Below are 21,605 nucleotides of genomic sequence, written 5' to 3'. Positions count from 1 at the left end.
CGGAGTTACGGGTTGTGGAGTGCAATCACATAGAAAACTCCGATTCAAACCGATACCGCGATGAATGCACAAACGTGCTCTTATATATATTTACCAAGTGTAATAAGAATGAAAGACATTTTCATAATGTTATATTGTACGAGCCAGCTATTAAATCATAGTTTGTAGAAATGAGAAAGGCACAATTGCACCTCTAGGTGGATTAAAACAAGTTTTTATTTGTACGGTTATCAAACTTTGACAAAGTATGTGTTGGACCCTGTTGTGTTTGATCATTCAAAAGACAGGTACGACGTGCGGCTAATATTTAAGTTCCGGAAGGAAGGTTGTAGACCAGCAAAGAGACCACGGAATTTACGGGTCGGATTGGCGAATTTGAATCCGAAATATTTCAGTGGACACGAAACTTCGGTAGGGTTCGGTGTAACGAAATTCAAACTTCTGCTACGCGGTCGACTGCACCTTTATTAAAAAACCTTAGCACTTGGGTAGCGTTGAAATTTATTCTTCGTGGTCCGTTCTCGGTGGTGGTTTATTTCAATATGACTGTACCTCGAAGGCAAGTTGACGGAAGTTGACGTATACATTTTAGTGTTAGTGGCCGGTCATACATGTATGCAAAATTTCCCTTCACCTAAATTTGTGGGTTCGGCTAATATACAGAAAAAAAAACATCGAATCCGAACATCGCCCCCACCTTGAAATACAATATTTCAAAACTTAGACTACCTACTGCAATTCAGAGCCCACTATCTTACTAATACTATTGCAGCAGTTGGTTATCTCATTGCTACTATATGTATACCTAATACTATTGGGGTTTTTCATTGAAAAACCCCGGGGCGGTGGATCGCACTGGTGTTACATTTTCTAGCAGAAGAGCAGGCCACTAAACGTGTTTCATTCCCACTTCTGCTAGAAAGTGCAAAACCAGTGCAATCCACCGCCCCAGTGTTTTTCAATGAAAAACGACATATGATCCTATATCTGTTCATAAATTCATTTTGACATTTCAGAAATTCAAAGTAAACACTGTAGCGTGGTAGCATTTTAATACTACATATTGCTGTTTCGGTCGATTTCGTCGGGGTTGTTCTCATCTATCTCCAACGTTTCATCGGACTGGATTGTTTGGTCTCCTACTGCTTGATCGTCGACGGTTTCCAGAGGTAACAAGCATATTTTTGTGACCGGTCGTTTGATGATTCCACGGCTCGTTTTAAGTGAAACTACACGAGTGAGATTATCCTTCCCTGGATGCACGGAAATGATTCGCGCTAGGGGCAATTTGACTGGAATTTGGAATTCATCCACAATCACAACCAATCGCCCCGGCTGAATGTCGGTGTTTGGATTGCACGTCCTTGTCACACGTTGCAGCTCTTGCAGGTACTCAGCTCGCCAACAGTGCCAAAATTGCTGATTTATTCTTTGCAGGTGTTGATAGTGGTCCAATTTTCCAAGTTTTATATGGCAAATGTCAGGTTCTGGTAGTGCATGCAAGCTCGCTCCGATTAAAAAGTGTGCTAGAGTAATGCAGGACAGGTCGTTTGGATCGTCAGTCATTGGTACAAGCGGGCGCGAGTTCATGCTCGCTTCTATTTGAGTTAGTAAGGTTGCCATATCCTCAAAGTTGAGTTTTGTGTTTCCCAACTGGCGATACATTTGTTTCTTTGCCACTTTCACTGCTGCCTCCCACAGGCCACCAAAGTGTGGAGCCTTTGGTGGATTCAGGTGCCAGACGATAAATTCCTGGGAGCATGCTTCGTGTATAGCGGTTCGGTGATTAAGCAGTGATTGGCGCAGTTCATCCAGCTCATTTTTCGAACCCTCGAAATTCTTGCCGTTGTCGGAATATATATTAGCAGGGCGACCGCGACGTGCAATAAAACGACGAAGCGCACAAAGAAATGCTTTCGTTGATAAGTCGCTGACTAATTCTATGTGTACAGCCTTTGTGCAGAAACAGATGAAAATGCAGATGTATGCTTTGACGGCTGCAGCACGCTTATGAATTGGCTTCAAATATACCGGACCGGCAAAGTCGACACCGGTTGTGGTGAAAGGTCTGCTAGGTGTGACTCGATGAACAGGTAGTTGGCCCATCTGCTGCGCAATGGGAACAGGACAGGCTCGGGCGCACTGGTACCAGTTTCGCAACACACTCCGAACCAATCTTCTTCCAATGACAGGCCAATAAGTTTCTCGCAAAGCACTGAGCGTTAAACGTCCCCCTCCGTGTATTAACTTGAGGTGATAAAAGTTGGCTATCATGCGAGCGTAAGGGTGGAAGTTTGGTAGGAGGGCTGGGTGTTCGGATAGGTATGGCTGTTCTGACAGACGTAGTCTCCCCCCACTCGGATGGTACCTTCAGGGTCTATAAACGGACATAGCGCACGTATGTGCGAGCGTTTCGAAAGGGGTGTGCCGGATTTCAATTTGTGTATTTCTTCTTTAAATGAATCAGCTTGGGCTAGTTGGATTAGACGTGTATTCGCTGCTGCTATGTTCTGGACGGATAAAAGCTGATTAGGTGGTTGATCAACAAACGGGACTGGTTGTGATCTGGTTTTTGCTTGCGCGTTTTTTATGAATTTGAGGCAATATGCGACGATTCGAACTAGGCGATTGTAGGAGGAACACAAGTTGAAAATAGAATTGTGAGCTGGGTGCGAGCTCACAACTGAAACGATTTGCTGTTTTCGTCGTTCAATTCCCTGCTCAGGATAATCGGGAATATTCGTAATTGGCCAACCGTTTTGTAGAAATCCGAGCCAATCAGGTCCGTTCGTCCACAACTTGCTGATTAAAAATTCGTCAACTTCCATTCCTCTCGATACTAAATCGGCGGGGTTTTGTTTGCCAGCTGCGTGATTCCAGAAAGATCCCTGAGTAGTCGTTTGTATTTCCGAGACCCGATTTGCAACGAATGTTTTCCATACGTTCGGTTCTGACCTTAGCCATTGTAGTGTTACCATTGAGTCCGACCAGAAATATGAAGCAGTTACTTCTATGTTGAGGGCTTGAATGACGCAGCTGTGAAGTTTCGCAGCCAAGTCTGCTGCACATAGCTCAAGGCGCGGGAGCGTTACACGTTTCAACGGTGCCACGCGTGATTTGGAAGCCAACAGCATTACGCGAATATTGCCGTGTGTGTCGATGGAGCGTGCGTAAATACAGCAGCCGTACGCTTGTTCCGAAGCGTCGGCAAAGGTGTGTAACTGTACTTTTGAATTTGGGAGCAGAGCGTAGCGATCAATACGAAAATTGGAGAGTTGTTGGAGTTGCTGTACATATCTTTTCCATTTCACTTGTACCGGCTCGGGAACTTCGTCATCCCAACCGCAAGACAACGACCAAAGCTGTTGCATGATTATCTTGGCACGAACGGTCACAGGCGAAACTAAACCCAGTGGGTCAAATAGTTGCGAGATAGCGGAAAGGATTGAACGTTTTGTTAGCTTGTCTGCTTTCTGGCGCATTTCAGGGTCAAATCGAAGTGTGTCGTATTTTGGTTCCCAACATATTCCGAGAGTTTTAACTGTCTCTTCAGTGTCGAATCGATGTTCGTTCTGCACGGCTATCTTATCTTCATCTAAATCCTTCAGAACCCGTTGCTCATTTGAAGCCCATTTGCGTAAACTACATCCTCCCTTGCCGAGCAGATCAATGAGCTCGTTTCGCACGCATATTGCTTCCGTTATTGTTGATGCCCCTCCAATGAAGTCATCCACGTAAAATCCCTTCCGCAAGGCGGGTGCACCGTTTGGGTAGGCTGAACCTTCATCACAAGCAAGTTGCTGGAGCGTACGCGTGGCTAAGAAGGAGGATGGTGCCATACCATATGTGACGGTCAGCAACTCAAATATTTGAATAGGCTGGTCGGGATGGAAACGCCAAAAAATGCGCTGCAGGGCTGTATCTTCTGGGTGGAGCAGAACCTGTCGGTACATTTTTTCTATATCAGCTACTAGTGCAACGGGGTAAGTTCTGAATCGAAGAACAATAGCAACAAGATCGTCTTGCACAACGGGACCTACGAGTAGTGATTCATTCAGCGAGAAACCAGTGCTGGTCTTGGCAGAGGCATCGAATACCACCCGCACTTTAGTATCTTTAATTACTGGGTGGTGCGGGAGAAAGCAGTATGCTGCCGAAGCATTGCAATCTTCATTTTCAACAAGGCGCATGTGCCCAAGAGAAAGATATTCTGCCATAAATCGATGGTATTCGTCTTTCAACTGTGGGTTCCTTTCTAGTCTTCGTTCAAGCAACTCGAACCGTTTTCGAGCTATCGTTTCAGAGCAACCTAACATCGTCTCGAAATTGGGGTGTCGTGGAAGGCGAACTACGTAGCGCCCTTCTGGTGTTCGAGAAACGGTTCTCGCGTAGAATTTCTCGCATTCTTTCTCCTGTGGTGAACGATCGGTTCTAATTGGCAATTCTTCCATTTTCCAAAATTTTTCTAGCCTTTCATCAAGCGAAACCAAGGGCATCGCTCGGATACTGCACGTGAACGTAGAACTTGGAGAATCTTCGGAGTTAACAGATCCTGATACGAGCCATCCAAAAACGCTGTCGATTAATAGTGGCAAGGACTTGGACAGTTCGATCCTTGCTGCGGACGTAAAAAAGGTGAAAAAATGTTCGTTGCTGATGAGCAAATCAATGCTACTGCCGTTTCTCACATCTGGTTCAATCCCTTGACATGTCTCTCGAAGACATCGACAATCGTATGCAACTCAGCAGCGGTTTCTCTTTCCATGCGAGGAATGTCAAATAGCGCTTGTAGGCGTCTTTTTTCATCAGATATTCATTGGAATATCGATTAACCAGCGTATCCCATGTACTCACATAATCTGCAGCGCAGATATCAACGGACTCGATCAACTGAGCTGCTTCATCTTTCACTGCAGCTCTTAGATAATGAAATTTTTGAATGTCTGGAAGATCCCGGTTCGTATGAATCAACGCATAAAACGTGTCATAGAATACACGCCAATCCTTATAGTCGCCAGAAAACTCCGGCAGTGATATCGACGGCAATTTTAGACCCCTGATTGCGGAAGGACCCCGAGGGAGTGAATTTTGGAGTAGCGATTCATTAGGAATAACGGGAGTGGGTAATTTGGACATTAGGCCAGCTTTTATTTTAAAAAACTGTCTCTCAAACGAGGATCTGTGCTCTAGATTAGTAGCCATACCTTCTGCGCTCGTCTCCAGCTCCTTTAGCGTAGATTGCACTTCTTCTAGCTCTCGTCGAATCTCGTTGAGGTCCTCCATGCGCAGTGACACCTCGAACCTGTCCCGTTCCTCGTCGAAGGCGTCTAGAAATTCCATAGCTCGACTCAGAGATGATGTTAGCGTCGATCGTCGCACCGTAGCACGGTGCTTCTTCGTATAGTCCTCCATCGCAGCAGGTCAATGTCACCTGACCCCAATCAATGAAGCACCGTATGTTCTTAATAATGCTTAAATATGCCTTGTATAAAATAACTCAGGAATCTGGATTACTACCGACGGCTTCAAGCGAGCTTCAGTATAAGGTCACGTGGCGAGGAAAATCTTCACAATGGCGTTTATATTTGGAGGGCTTCGTATTCAATTGCTAGCTAATAGCAAATGTCGATTGTGTCCTAACGTGGCTTGGTTTTCCGGATTGGGACTGACGGCGATAACTATAGCAGGAGGAACTCCAAAGTTCTGATGATCGGCAAAAACTCGAAAGGAAAAATAAACTAAAGGGTACCTGGGTTTACAGGCTATGGCGTTGGAATTACAATTACCTGACGCCAATTTAAAGTAGGCGTTGTATTTGATTAATCTTCAATGGCGATCAGCTATGGCGCTCATAAACGGCTTGGTCTCTCGAACTGGGAATGGCTGCTGTCCTTTTAGCAAGTGGCGGCTTGGTAGGTACACCTCAAAGTTCTCGGCGGTGGCAAACACTCGAAATAGAAATCGGGAATCTAAAGGGCATCTGGTGTAACAGCACGAGGCGTTGGAATCATAATTACCTGACGCCTATTTGTAATAGGCCTTGTATTATAATAGCAAACAGCGATGGCGCCCAAGCGTGGCTTGGCTCCCTGGAACTGGAATGGTGGCAAACAACGGCGTCGAATTCACGTCTCACAATTGCGCCCGGAACCACCTTTTCGGTCAATCCCTAATTAATTCGGCTGCACAATCCTGGTCACGGCACCAAATTGATGTTGGACCCTGTTGTGTTTGATCATTCAAAAGACAGGTACGACGTGCGGCTAATATTTAAGTTCCGGAAGGAAGGTTGTAGACCAGCAAAGAGACCACGGAATTTACGGGTCGGATTGGCGAATTTGAATCCGAAATATTTCAGTGGACACGAAACTTCGGTAGGGTTCGGTGTAACGAAATTCAAACTTCTGCTACGCGGTCGACTGCACCTTTAATAAAAAACCTTAGCACTTGGGTAGCGTTGAAATTTATTCTTCGTGGTCCGTTCTCGGTGGTGGTTTATTTCAATATGACTGTACCTCGAAGGCAAGTTGACGGAAGTTGACGTATACATTTTAGTGTTAGTGGCCGGTCATACATGTATGCAAAATTTCCCTTCACCTAAATTTGTGGGTTCGGCTAATATACAGAAAAAAAACATCGAATCCGAACAGTATGTTTATTATGGCGGACTTCCAACTGGTGTTACCAGAAATTTTCAGCAGTTTTCGATACAAGCAAGGGGTGCATTTTGCCTCGGGGGTGCGTTTTACCCCATCTTCCCCTACTAATGTGCCGGGAACGGATTCGATATATCACGTTTTGCCTTTCTCATGTAAAGAAAGGCTATGCAATCACTGTAAAAATCGACTTTTTAACCGAGGCCATTCGATTCAGTTCGTCGAGATCGGCAAATGTCTGTGTGTGTATGTATGTGTGTATGTGTGTGTCATTTAAACTCACACAATTTTCTCAGAGATGGCTGAACCGATTTTCGCAAACTTAGTTTCATCTGAAAGGTATAACGCTCCCATAAGCTGCTATTGAATTTTTAGTTGATCCGACTTCCGGTTCCGGAGTTACGGGTTGAAGAGTGCGGTCACACAGCAAATTCCCATATAAACTGGTACCACCATGATGATGTAAAATATATTAAAATTGATGTAACATTACTCTAGTTTGCGGGTCTGGATCACTAATGATCAGTCAAAGCAGCTTTGACCACATTGGCCACCTATGACGGTTCATGACGCTCCCGGGGAACCCGCCAAGTTCCTAAGCTAATATCACACCCATTCCCCAACGAATTCTCTACCGATTTTTACAAACTTGATTTCAAATGAAAGATACAGTAATACCATTGACTGCTGCTGAATTTCATTCGGTTCTGACTCTTGCTTCCGGAGTTACAGGGGTATTAGTAACGATACACTGGAATTTCCCATATAAATCGGTACAATCGTAATACCTAACCTATAAACTATTGAAATGGTCACCAAATTACTTCTAATCGCAGATCTAGATCACTGATTGCCAATCAAATATTCTTTTAATATATTGTCCACTATCAACGATTCCGGAATTCCGGGCATATTCCACAATTAAAGTCACATCGGTTCTTCGGTGGTGACTGAACCGATTTTCTCAAACCAAATCTCAAATGGAAGGCAAAATATGCAGTTGAGTATTGCGTCGCCGCCCCTCCCCCCGCCTTGCCCTTACACCTCCCTCCTTCATCACTCCCCTCCCCTTGGACCACCCTCACGCCCGCATTTTCTTTATCCACCCCGTATACCGAAATAAGATGAAGGATTTCTGACGCATCCTCCACTCCCACTCTACTAACCCCCCATTCCCTCCACTTTCAAACCCACTCAACCAACATTTCAAAATATAATCACATGAAGATGACATTGAACTCATGCTGATTAAGCTAATTAAATATTATTCTTTTGCCTTTCTCATATAGAAAGGTTATGCAATTGCTCCAAAAACCGACTTTCTAACCGAGGCCCGGAGGGCCGAGTCACATATAACATTCGACTCAGTTCGCCGAGATCGCAAAATATCTGTGTGTATGTATGTGTGTATGTATGTGTGTATGTATGTATGTGTGTATGTGCGCATTTGCTAACAAAATGTCCACATCGGTTTCTCGGAGATGGCTGAAACGAATTTTACAAACTAAGATTCAAATGAAAGGTATAATATTCCCATAGGTTGCTATTGAACTTCATTTTCAAGCGACATCTTGTTCCGGATTACGAGTTGAAGAGTATGGTTACAAAACAAAATTTGTTGATTTGTTCACATCGGTTTCTCGGAATTTTCTGAACTGATTTTGACAAACTTGATTTTAAATGAAAGGTCCATCAGCTGCTGTTGAATTTTGTGTGGATCCGAGTTCTGGTTCCTGAATTACAGGGTGATACGTACGATCACGCAGCAAATCCCGACCCTAACGAATTCTGCGATGAATGTAAAAAGGTGATTTTTTTTCCAAAATGTAAACACAACTGTTGAATTTGTAGATCTAGGTCACCAGCAGTCATTCAAAGTCTCTTTGGTCACACTGGCCACCATCGACGGATCCGGAAGCATCCAAATTCAGAATAACGGTTATATTGGTTTCTCGAAAATGGCTAGACCGATTTGATCAACTTAGTCTCAAATGAAAGGTGTTGCGTCACCGGAAACCGATATTATATTCCACCTCCATCCGACTTCCGGTTCCGGAGTTACGGGTTGTGGAGTGTGATCACATAGAAAACTCCGATTCAAACCGATACCGCGATGAATGCAAAAAGGTGCTCTTTTATATACGTACCAAGTGTAATAAGAATGAAAGACATTTCCATAATGTTATATTGTACGAACCAGCTATTAAATCATAGTTTGGAGAAATGAGAAAGGCATTGCACTTGCACTTCTAGGTGGATTAAAACAGGTTTTTTCACTTGATCACACACTCGTTTCTTCTGCTGTAAATTTTATGCATTGGACATATTCGGTCTATCCATTCATTGAATGCTTACTAGAAATATATGCATTAAAATGCATAAAAGACACAGCAGAAGAAAAGAGACGGGAATAGAAAGTATGCTAACTATGCACTTTGTGTTTCTCAGTGCATCCTATCGAAATGCTCTGCAACGAATGGACAGCAACTCCAGTAGCTCAGGATTTCGTCTTAATCGTAAACGTGATTACCAGACTAACAGACATTATACTCAAAACAAATCTTCGCTCGCTTTAACAGTCATTTTAAATATATTTGTAGCACTGTGAATACATTTGAAATTATGGCGCCACTGACATATGAACAAGCATATGGCATATGGCATCATTATTAACAAAAAAAAATTACCATAAATTTGGCATACGGCATTGAACGAAAATTGTAGATGAAACGTCTACCAGTTAAGTAATGTAAAAATAATTAGAGTCAGTCAACAAACTATTGAGATATAGCCTTTTTAATGCTGATTTCATTTTTAGAATCGAGTCGCTCTAGGTTTGCTCTGAGCTGTCACTTTTGTATGGATTTTGTAAATATTAGAGCGAACCTAGGGCGACTCTGATCTAAAACCGAAATCAGCATAAACATTCCAAGTTTTATTCAAATTTTTTAATTTACACGTTACAGTTAACGTTAGGTAGACAACCCTATTTTCATATTTTTTCAGCGCAGCATATAAATAACATCTTTTGTACATTATATTTGTTTAATTAAATAGTAAGTTTTTACATTTCTTATAAAAGAAATGTATAGAATTCGCTCAAACTTTCAAGATTTTTTCCGAGGCCCGGAGGGCCGAGTCTTATATACCAATCGACTCAGCTCGACGATTTGGGACAATGTCTGTGTGTGTGTGTGTGTGTGTGTATGTAACGGACAAATTCTCATTCGTGTTTCTCAGCAATGGCTGAACCGATCTTATCCAAACCAATTTTAAATGAAAGAACTAAAAAACAGTATGAACGCTATTAATTTGTTTTTTATTCTGATGTTTAGTTTCCAAGATATGAATGTTTGAATGTGTAAAAATGGCGTTTTTTCCAGTTTTTTTGGATTATCTGCCGAAATTGACAATATAGATTAACAATTTATATGTTTTTAGATAGCTTTAACGAACACCTTTCGAACAAGCAATAGATTGTTGAAATCGGACTATTATCAAAAGAGATATTTAACATTAAATGCGGACGAAAGATTTTTATCATTTCCCATTGCCAGAAATATGACCAAAAACATGTAATCTATTATTAACGCCAAAACGGCTTATTTTAGGTCAATAGTATCTTTGGAGAATTTAATGGAGGTAATATGCCCTTTCTTTTGGTATTGTGCTTTTTCTGATTAATCCCCCTATGAGTGAGATATTTTCACAAATTTTCTTGGAAGTGATTATCATGCCCATATGAGCCTGCCTAGTTCAAGTTTTCCGTTCTAAGTTTATAACTGATTCGCTCTAGAATACCTATCCGTCTTTCAATTTCATTGCTTTCGTTTCTCTTGGTCTCAAATTTGCCGAAAATAGCCAACAAAATCGATACAGAAAAATGTTCATTTGTGCGAACCTTCTGACTGCAATTCGATCTGAAACATATCGGAAAATGAAAGGCGAAATAAATAATTCCGAGCAACGGCGTAGCCAAGAGAAGGTTTTGGGGTTTAACACAATACAACCCCCCCACACCCCCCACCACCACACCCAAAAAAAATTGGATTGAAGTTGAAAATTTATTGATGCAGATCATGAGGACTTTTGATAAATTGTCGGAATGGTTCCTGATATGTAACTGATCTATTGGTCTTGATTTCACAGTTGTCTAATTGCATCAATATCAAATTCCTGCCTGAAAACATTCCAATAGAAAATTCCAGAGTTCTGTAATCAATCATAATCCTCAAATTTATTTTCAAATTGATCTCGTTTTTGTAGAGATGTACTGTAATAAGGGTCTTTATTTAATAGGAAGCGAAGTTAAAATTGATTTAATGTCTATGAAACATAGAACTGCTCACCAAAAAATGCATAACTTTCAACATTGGCTAAAAATGTTTTTGCCTTACTCATTCACTCTAAAATTCGTCAATCCAATCCCGACCCGGAGGGCCGAGTGTCATATGCCAATCGACTGAGTTCGTCGAGATCGGAAAATGTCTGTGTGTATGTATGTGTGTGTATGTGTGAATGTGCAAAAAATGTGACCTCTGTTTCTCAGAGATGGCTGGACCGATTTGCACAAAGTTAGTCTCAAATGAAAGGTACAACCTTCCCATCGGCTGCTATTGATTTTTTTTTATTGATTGGACTACCGGTTCCGGAGTTACGAGTTGAAGAGTGCAATCACACAGCAAATTCCCATATAAACTGAAATGAAAAATTTTCAAAATCAAATTTGTATTTTTGATGCCAAATGATTTTAAAATACATGTTTGACAAAAATTGACTTTTTTGGACTTTGGTACATTTTTGCCTTTCTCATATAGAATGGTTATGCAATCACTCTAAAAATCGTCAATCATACTGGCCCGGAGGGAGTATGCAGTGAGGGGTTGCTACTTTAAAATTAAAACTAGTTTAAAATTTCTTAACAAGTTGAAATTTTTTGGCAGGACCTGGATCTCCCGGATCTTTCTCCATGATCCGCCGCTGGTTTCAAGCGATGTTTCAGTATCACATAGTATCTCAAGATCGTGGCTGTCGATCCATTGTATGTATGTGTAAATCGTACTGAACATGTAATATTCATTTCCACCATTGTATTGAACATAACCAGCCATGGAATCGTAGTCTGGACAAATGAGAAAAGCACAATTGCACCACTAGGTGGATTAAAACAGGTTTTTATTTTGGGAATGCGTCGAGTTGAGACGAAAACGTAATATGATTAATAACGAGGATAACACTTTCCAAATGTAGAGAGAAATTTATGAAAAAGGTTCTGATCGATTTTGATGAGCATTTGATTTTTGTTGTATGACCAATTATATGTATAAGTCAAATGTTTAAAAACAGTAATTTTAGGTCAAGATAGCATCATTTTGAAACCGCCAATTTCGGAGGTTTAGTATCTTCAATGAGTTTTACAAACGTTAAACAGCGCATCATTTGACAAAATAATTTTGACGGTATATGGTCCAAGAAGTATTTATGGTGAATTTTCTCAGGTTAATATTCATGACTACAATAAAGTCTCAATAAATTCGCTAAAGACACGAACTCTGTTACTATTTTCTGAAAAATTAATTCTGCATAATTTTAAAACTTCAAAAATTACGGTTTCGGAATTATGCCGTTTGGGCAGTAAGATCGATTTTTACCAAACCCCCACCAATTGTAAAATTGGTATTGTAAAAAAACGTAAGGGCGATACTTTAATGCTGATAGGTGGGACCGAAAAAGTAAACAATCGCCAAAGAGGCGGTACTATCATTTTGTCAATTTCAATAGCAAACACAAATTTTAATTTAATAATTTCAAATACTTCATGAAGTTTTGGATTTCGATCACTGCATCATGCAATCTAAGATGTAAAAAACACAATAGTTCTTAAATGGGAAATAAAACCAAGACTGGAAATATTCACTATTGATTTTATTTGAATGGTGTCACTACTAGTATCGCTTTTTCAAAAAAAAGCGTTGATTTCTTAGTTCTCAGTCGCGTTGGAAATTTGAGTAAAGTATAAACTTCAAATCGATTCAGAAAAAAATTTCGATTTTTTTGGCTCAGTACAATATATAACCCCTTTAGGAAAATTCAGTTTTCCCACCACAATTTAGATATTTTATTTATTTATTCCTTCGTCTTTGGCTAATTCTGCCATACAGACTGTTACTTAAAATTATTTAACATGTACAGTAACAATATATAACAACACAGACAATCGAGCAACAAGCAAAGGTAACAATACAGTATTCCAAACAAAATGTCAAACTTTTCGTGAAATTGTCGGAAACAGAGTCCTAATGGCCATGTTGATGGAGATAGTGCTATTTTTCTTAGCCTTGCGTCAATTCCTACTTTGAATGAAATGAACGGCATTAATGACTCGTCCTTCCATTCAGGTACGAGCTTCTTCACAATTGCAGCATTAGTTCCGAGTGATTCTGCGACCAGAGTAGCAATATCTTTCTCACTCACTGTGTTCTTGACACGCGTAAAGAATAGCCAACAAAGATTTGTAGAATTACTTGACTCCAAAGAACCAGCAACCCTACACCCTTGTTTCAATCGAGTGGACGACATTTGCGGGATTGATTGAGCTAGAGGTGAACTTGTTTCCGCCAAAGAAAAACGAGATTCAGCCATTTCGGTAATTGATTCACTCAGTATTCACATCGACAGCAACAGTAGCCGCATGAGCAGGGGTAAATGAAGTAGCGTCGGTGACCGCCTCGCGTTTATCTCGAAAAGCCTGCATCTTGCGAACGCCGTCCATGATCGTCGTACACGGGGTACACATCCACCAGATATTCTTGTACCTGTTGCAGCAGGTGACCTCTGCAGTAGACAGCACAGCACATTCTGCATGATAATTATCCTGACAAAATCCATCACAAGAAATGGTTACCCCTCCAGGCATGATAGGCAAGGCACATTCGCAGCAAAACATCTTCAATCAGCACGACTTTCTCTTGTTCAATACAGCTGGTATGATGAAGAATAACGTTCTTTTGTTTTCGACTGTATAGAAGCGGTAGCACCGAAAGATAGAACAAACGGATAGTTCGTTTAATCGGGTGAAAAATCGGCTTTTTATCTATAATATCACCAGCGATGTAAAATGTACGATCCGAAAACAGTGCACTATAACTGATAAAAGCGAATGGCAGCAAAATACGATATGGAAATCGATCGCGCGACTATTTTCCACGAAAAAGCGAAAGCAGCTCAGCTGACAAACAACCGCACAGTGGTCCAGATCGCTAATTTAGGAGGAATTTTTACTTTCTGACAAACCTGTATAATTTAGCCGTATCATGTCTTAGGATGAATTTGTGTACTTTAGAAGATGCTTCTTTTTATTGGAATAGTTATTAGGGTGGTTCTAATTTATCTAAAATACGAAAATAAACTTTTTACTGATGAAAGATAGAGCTCCACAGTCTTCCACAAAGTTGTAAAGTAACTTATTTTGAATAAATTTGTTGAACATATTAAAGCTCTATCTCTTTTAGTTTTTGTTATACAAGAAATTTAAAAAAAAAGATTAGGGTGTTCCTGAAAAAAACGTTTTTTTAGTATAACTTTCGTATCTTTTACTTTTTGTTAACACAACCTTTGGACAGCTTATTGAAAACTTCAAGCCGAGTATTTTTCTCCAAGACACCGAAGGTCTAACTTTTTTCTTTAAAAAGTTATGGACACTTTTCGTTAAAAAAATAGCCTATTTCAAGGCTCAATATCGCTGATGCGGGCACCTAAAATTGAATTCTGTTTCCACCACATGAAAGACCATACTTATTAGTATATTTGAGCAAAAATTGGCGAATACGATATTTTTTTAAAATTTGCAATTTAGATTTAAAGTTTGTAGTTTTGCAGGTTCAACGCATTAAAGCATTTACACACATATCGTTGTATTATGAAAAAAGCCACTTTCAAATATCATTCTCTCATCGCAGCAAGCTTTGCATAAGTGAAACGACTGTCAAAAAAGGTTTCTGATTTTATTCGTTTTAAATAAAACTAGTAAATATGGATATTAGTCGAAAAGAGTTGGCGAATTTGCTTATTGCTGGTAAAAAGACAGATGAACTGCTTAAGTTCATTACAAGTAGTAATCCAAATGTAAAATTGAGACTTGTTAATGTTCGAAAGAAATTTTATATTTTGTTAAAACAACCTTTGAACAGCTTTTAGAAAACTTCAATCCACGTTTTTTCATAACTCTGAAAGTCTAACTTTATACTTTCAAAAGTTATGGAAACTTTTCGCTCATAAATAGCCCTTTTTCAAATGTCATTATCTCTGATTGGGGCAAATAAAAGTAAGTTCGGATTGAACCTTAGAAAAGAACATACTTTTAAGTATATTTGAGCAAAAATTGGAAAATATTATTTTTTTTAAGCATGTAATTTTAAATTTACTAACCAAAGTTTTAAATTTTATCGCATAGCGACATAAAAGAAATTGCCTAAAGCCTTTGTATTTCCTTTTCTGTTTTGCTTACATATCAACAATACAGAATGTGTTCATTAAAAATAATTTGGCTATGACAACAATTTATGATTTATATAAGGAGAATTTATTCAATGCCAATTAATTCAAAAGTAGATGCATTGCATTTTCAGGTATATCCAGCGGTGCTCGTTGAATTCGACGTTTACATTTAAGAGAAATTATAGGATCTGATGAAACAAGAAGTCTCTTGAAAACGTCATCAAGATTGACGAGTCGATCGAATTTGCGTGCGTGGAATTCTCGGAATCTGCGAATACTTTTATTCCTGGTTTCTTGAACTTCTTCACTGCACATACCTACTGGCAGCATGTTATGTTGAATAATGCTTCCTCCATGGACCAGGAGTTTATGCACGGTTGGTGAGAGAGCGTACCAACCATACAGGCGTACATAAAGCAATCGTGTATCTTCGGCGTAACTCCGGTAAGCATCCGCGTTAATTCCCAATTTGCTGTTGATGATTGTTAATAGCACATGCATACGTTCTAGCAACAGCTCAAACCGAATTTGCGTGCGCTTACTCCGAATCCACAACCTTCTAAATTCCAACATGAAGATTTTTATTTTCTTCCGAGCACTAACAAGTCTCAATTTTACATTTGGATTACTACTTGTAATGAACTTAAGCAGTTCATCTGTCTTTTTACCAGAAATAAGCAAATTCGCCAACTCTCTTCGACTAATATCCATATTTACTAGTTTTATTTAAAACGAATAAAATCAGAAACCTTTTTTGACAGTCGTTTCACTTATGCAAAGCTTGCTGCGATGAGAGAATGATATTTGAAAGTGGCTTTTTTCATAATACAACGATATGTGTGTAAATGCTTTAATGCGTTGAACCTGCAAAACTACAAACTTTAAATCTAAATTGCAAATTTTAAAAAAATATCGTATTCGCCAATTTTTGCTCAAATATACTAATAAGTATGGTCTTTCATGTGGTGGAAACAGAATTCAATTTTAGGTGCCCGCATCAGCGATATTGAGCCTTGAAATAGGCTATTTTTTTAACGAAAAGTGTCCATAACTTTTTAAAGAAAAAAGTTAGACCTTCGGTGTCTTGGAGAAAAATACTCGGCTTGAAGTTTTCAATAAGCTGTTCAAAGGTTGTGTTAACAAAAAGTAAAAGATACGAAAGTTTTACTAAAAAAACGTTTTTTCAGGAACACCCTAATCTTTTTTTTTTAATTTCTTGTATAACAAAAACTAAAAGAGATAGAGCTTTAATATATTCAACAAATTTATTCAAAATAAGTTACTTTACAACTTTGTGGAAGACTGTGGAGCTCTATCTTTCATCAGTAAAAAGTTTATTATCGTATTTTAGATAAATTAGAACCACCCTAATAACTATTCCAATAAAAAGAAGCATCTTCTAAAGTACACAAATTCATCCTAAGACATGATACGGCTAAATTATACAGGTTTGTCAGAAAGTAAAAATTCCTCCTAAATTAGCGATCTGGATCACTGTGAACCGGTCGGAGGGAATACACACAACTGACTTTTACTAACAGAGCATTAACAATAATTCGTTGGTATGTCTATTTTATGGGCCAATTTTTTGGCTTCCCCATTGATTTGGTTTGAGATTTCTAGCACTGATGTTGTCCTATGCTGATTTGAGCGATTCTCTGAGTCCTGCCACTATCCCATGTAGTATGTGTTATCAAAAACATCGCGAAGCATCAAGTTCTAAATGTTCTCAAACGATATAATATCCGAAGAGAGTGATAAGAGCTATAAGAAATGTCTCATCACACTGTTAGGTGGATTAAAAGCGTTTTTTCTTTAAAACAGCGACACGTATAAACGATCTAAATTGTCAATGGACAAACATGGCTTCATGCTTGAAATCTGGTAGAAAACCCATCTATGACCGCATACCGCATTCAAATCGTTATAACTTTCGATTCCGTCAATGAAATATTTTCAAACTTGCAGGGGATATGCTTGATTACAATATCTTTCAAATGCCAAGTACCAAATAAGTGGACACATATTTTTTGGTTATAAAGATAGGACCAAACCCGTGGGTGTTTGCTGGTAGCCTTATGAAACGTATCATAAAACTTCAAAACTCAAAAACTCTCGAATCTTTCGATGGATCATTTTGAAAAATTCACTGAGAAGATACTTGGATACTGTATCTTTCGAATGTCGTATGCCAAATTTATGGTCATTTTTTTTTGGTAAATAATGGTTTTAGACACACCGTGTATAGAGGATATACAACTAGTGAAAAATTGTTCCCAAATCTGAGGGGTGACCCACCAACAATTGAGTGTTTGGGACCGTGAATAAAAGGTGGAGCTAGTGTTCTGGGAAAATTGTGGGATCGATGTTTTTGGAGGGAATTCCCTCATAGTGTTGGTCTGTGGTTATACTTTCAAGAAAAACCATCCAAAGGAATTTGAAGTTGCACAAAATGAGTGACGAGCTATCAAATGATTCAATGCTGTGTAGTCCATCAAATCGACATCTTCTGACAACTGTTTTAGGACAGATATACTTGAAATCAATCGGGTTTGGAAACTTTTAAATTTATTCTTTATTTTTAATAAAACAATTCAGTTTTTTATTGTTTCATGTGTTCCCGGGATTTCCCGGTAATTTTTTATTCATTCCCCGAATCCCAGGAAGCTGGGAATTTAGTGGTTTCATGTATGGTTATTCAGTACCTATCCTCTAACGGTTCGCATATGCGTGTCATGGACACATTAACTTGTTTTTGAAGTGTTCTTCTGTTTTCTTTTGTTTTCCTCTTTTTTCAGTTTTGGAAGACGACGAAGATGAAGACGTTAACTTCGATGAAATAAACGCCGATGAAAACTACTGTGATGATGACGATACTGATATTGATGCGTTAGATAAAAACTATTGGACGCTGGAGCAGTTACGCAATAAGGCAGGTGATGATGCATCGTCGTCCGCATCTGGTTCTAAGAAAAGTGACGTTTTTATCGAACTAGAATCTGGTACCAAAACTAGTTCAACAACATTCAATACGGTTCGTATTAAGATTACTAATCATGATGTTTCGAGTTGAATATTATTGTTTTGTTTGCAGCACAAAACTAAGGAAAACAAAGCTGTATCTAGTTTTATCGTAAGCAAAAGACGTGATGATCAATTGCAGGATCTGTTCAGTTGTTTGGAACCGGATGACGATTTGTCGCTGTAGGATTGCTCTGTGATACGGGCTGTGTTTTAATGATCTCAATTTAGCATGTTTCATGTGTTAAAATGTTTAGGTAGAACTTACCTTAGTCATTCACTAGCAACTAGTGACTCTTGAAAGACTGCTTTATTAGCCATCAACGAATATCTACTGCCGTTGAGTAGACTCAAGCCAAATACTATAAGATGTAACTGCTTCCTTACACGTTAGGGTTAAATACTAAACTACCCTTTCAGTAATATTTGTTTATGCCAATTACATATTTATTTTGTGTTTGAATTGAAACAATATATACGCTTTGTATCGCATTTTACGAACAGAAAAAGAAACTTTATTCAAACCCTTGAAATAACCGTATTAGTGAAACGGATCTGCACGGCTGTCGTGGCCATATTCCTGTATGGGCGCACAAAGTCCTTCAAGCTCGACACCGAGGGTGGAACCTGCCGATCAAACGGAAAACCCATATTACGTGCATCCGGATAGAGCCTATCGCGTAGCCCACAGAATGAATGGGAGTCGTTGCACGGTTCATTCCTGTAATTTATGTGTAGCATTAGATACTAGGTTCGAAACAGTCGTTTACATTGTATTGTTGGTTTCTGGCAATAACGTTTTCAACCAAGTGTCGTGTTTATCAATTGATTGTCTTGAAATAAACAGATGGATGAATTTTTGATATAAAAACCTTACGACTAAATTGTTATTAAGAATTACGGTAGTAATAAAGGCGCACGATGGCTGGTTAACTACTAACATAACACTTACTCGTCAAAATCCTGGTTAACAGTGTCATCCCTAAAGTTGGATATCATCACAAACAAATCGTACATCGCACCCTGGGGGGTACCCTTCGGTAACAACATGTGCGCGGGCCATCCACAGTTACAGAATCTGAACTGGGCGTTGTTCGGCTGATTCGACGCAGCGACATTGCGGAACGTTCGTTCATATGGTATGGTTACGCTTGATTGTTCCGATCGGCGTACGAGATTGTTGTCTCCAGGATTTACTGCAATGTATCAAAATTTTAGAAAAATATCGTTTCCACTGTTTGATAATCCCCATACAATTGACAGTATACTTATCCAGTTCGATCATCGTACGGCGCTGTTCGCGGAAGGGTATAGTTCTGCCAGTTTCATCCGTTATTGGAGCGATAAATATCCGTACCGTTCCACGTTTAGGAGAACCGCTACCGTTTCTAACATTGATTCGATAGGTGAAGGGAGCATGTTGGATGTGCGTGAACGTGGCGAACGCATTTCCTTCCGGTCCAAAATCAAGACCGGTTCCGAGATCGACTTGGGATCTTTGCCAAAAAGTTAACAGGATGTTGCCCTTAGTCCCGGCTCGATTTAGTTGAGCACTAAAAGATTCGATTTCAATGTCTGGATGAGATAACTGAAACAATAATTCGTAGGACCAAAAATAAAAATTAAAACGTTATTTCTACTGATATGGGTTGAGGCCTGCTAAAATACTAAATGTAAATATTACTATATTAACATTTGTTAAATACCTCGTCAGCATTGTACGGTTTGAACCGACGCTTGTGTCGTTCGAAGATATCGTCAACATGTTGATGCCAGCGGTAAAAAACGGGATCGCGCATGGCCGTGGTATTGTCAGCCATTACTCCAAAACCTTCGAGAAAAGAATTGTCCGGATCGTGAATATAGCCGAGCATGTTATGACCCTCGTTATGTAAACGGCCGTAATAGTCAGCGTTAGGCGAGGCTGTTGAGTTTTCCACCATGTTTCCTAAGACGTCTATTCCAGATTTGTTATCTAGTGGAATTCGCTGACCGTCGGCCTGTTCAAAAGTGTTTAAGTAGATAGCAAAAAGCAATGATAGTAACAGGAATTTCGTACCCCGTTCGCAAATCCAGAGTCAATCGCTTCAAATATTCTACTCGTCCAAAGTTCCATGTCAGCAATCGTCACAATAACTCTGTCTTCCACTCGATTTAGATCCTAAAAAACTCATTTTAATCAATTATATTTAAAAATAGCCCAAATATCTACTCACACTCAACAACATATTCCGTCCACGACCTGGAAAAGATCGATTGTTGGAACTTCGGATGATCTTCGGATAGTACGCCTCTACTATTGGATCACGTAGTGTCGCTAAAGTGCGCACACGAGGCAATCCGTTGGCGAATCGTTCCGTGTTATACCGGGCGACAACCTGCTGGTGCATGTAATAAAACAATTCTCCGCGGCGATCCTTTCGGACCACTCTGTCAGGCCCCAACGCTGGATACACCAGATGCCAGTGCCAATGATGTAGATTGACCCCAATATCCTCTCGCCAATAAGCCATCCTTTGCTCCAATTCTCTTTCCGATGCCGTATAGTTCATAGGGATGTCAATGGCCATCTATATATAAAGTATAACTCAAACTGAATCTGTACACAAATTGACACATTCACTAACCCTGTCACCTTGAGTAACAATCCTGCCTTCCTCTTGCATCTGTGGAAACACTGATGAATCCATAAAGCGATCCGGAAAGAGCTCCAGAAAACTCGGTACAGACACATTCATAGTATCTGGCCGGTGTTGCAGAGCCACGGATAGTGCGTATTGGAACATAGTTCCATTCATACGATCCCGACAGTACGCTGCCACTGCGCACATGTTGTCGGGATCAGTCTGATTCATAAACAATTCTATCAACTGTCCAGCAGCTTGGGCGTGCATCTGGTTGAACATTGAAAACTCTCCACGGCGAGGAATCGGTTGCGCAAAGTTGATATCAGGAGCCGCGATGTTCGGCAGCGGGATCCTCGTTTGCACATTCGTTCCATAGCGACTCTGCAGCGCCTGCCCGAGGGGACGATACCGATCCGTTAGGAAATTATCCGGCAGATCGTAGTACACTTGACCACCGGACTTTGGCACAAAAGTCGGCTCGTATGGGCGTTGAAGAAGCCCGCGAAATTTGGTATCGTTGCTAGCCATCGTCAGTTAACTAAACGTGACCAGTAATTCATGCAGCTATTTATGCGTAAACAAAACCATCACGTGTGAGTTGCATTCACTTTAACCGCGGACGGATGTTGATAAAAGAGTACGTTTGTTTTTTGTGCGGTTTCAAAGATTTTGCGAACTTAACTATTTTTACATATATCTATTATGACGATCGTTAGCATTCAGAATGCCGATCGCAACTTGCATGCAGAAACAAATTGAAAGGTTTTATTCAGTTGCTATTTTGCGGTTTACACGTTTCTCTTTG

At 39.9% G+C, this 21,605-nt stretch overlaps 2 protein-coding genes across 2 annotated transcripts in view; one reads left to right on the top strand and one right to left on the bottom strand.

Moving 5' to 3' along the window:
* Positions 1-18,658, top strand: part of LOC131694008 (uncharacterized) — a 62,280-nt gene extending 43,622 nt beyond the window's left edge. Inside the window, exons 7-8 of the mRNA XM_058982347.1 lie at positions 17,951-18,186; positions 18,247-18,658. Of these exons, the coding sequence (XP_058838330.1) occupies positions 17,951-18,186; positions 18,247-18,360 (350 nt within the window). The 3' untranslated portion in view covers positions 18,361-18,658. The remainder of the gene's footprint in view (positions 1-17,950; positions 18,187-18,246) is intronic.
* LOC131694007 (phenoloxidase 8-like) overlaps positions 18,650-21,605 on the bottom strand; it is an 82,526-nt gene continuing 79,570 nt past the window's right edge. Inside the window, exons 2-8 of the mRNA XM_058982346.1 lie at positions 20,801-21,364; positions 20,390-20,743; positions 20,233-20,334; positions 19,880-20,173; positions 19,428-19,761; positions 19,126-19,369; positions 18,650-18,894 (exon numbers count right to left, since the gene is read on the bottom strand). Coding sequence (XP_058838329.1) covers positions 18,693-18,894; positions 19,126-19,369; positions 19,428-19,761; positions 19,880-20,173; positions 20,233-20,334; positions 20,390-20,743; positions 20,801-21,328 — 2,058 coding nt within the window. The 5' untranslated portion in view covers positions 21,329-21,364 and the 3' untranslated portion in view covers positions 18,650-18,692. The remainder of the gene's footprint in view (positions 18,895-19,125; positions 19,370-19,427; positions 19,762-19,879; positions 20,174-20,232; positions 20,335-20,389; positions 20,744-20,800; positions 21,365-21,605) is intronic.

Source organism: Topomyia yanbarensis, chromosome 3 (genome assembly GCF_030247195.1).
Source record: "Topomyia yanbarensis strain Yona2022 chromosome 3, ASM3024719v1, whole genome shotgun sequence".
In the NCBI taxonomy this organism is placed as follows: domain Eukaryota; kingdom Metazoa; phylum Arthropoda; class Insecta; order Diptera; family Culicidae; genus Topomyia; species Topomyia yanbarensis.
Note: the sequence above shows the minus strand (reverse complement) of the source record. Positions and strands in the feature narration are given on the sequence as shown.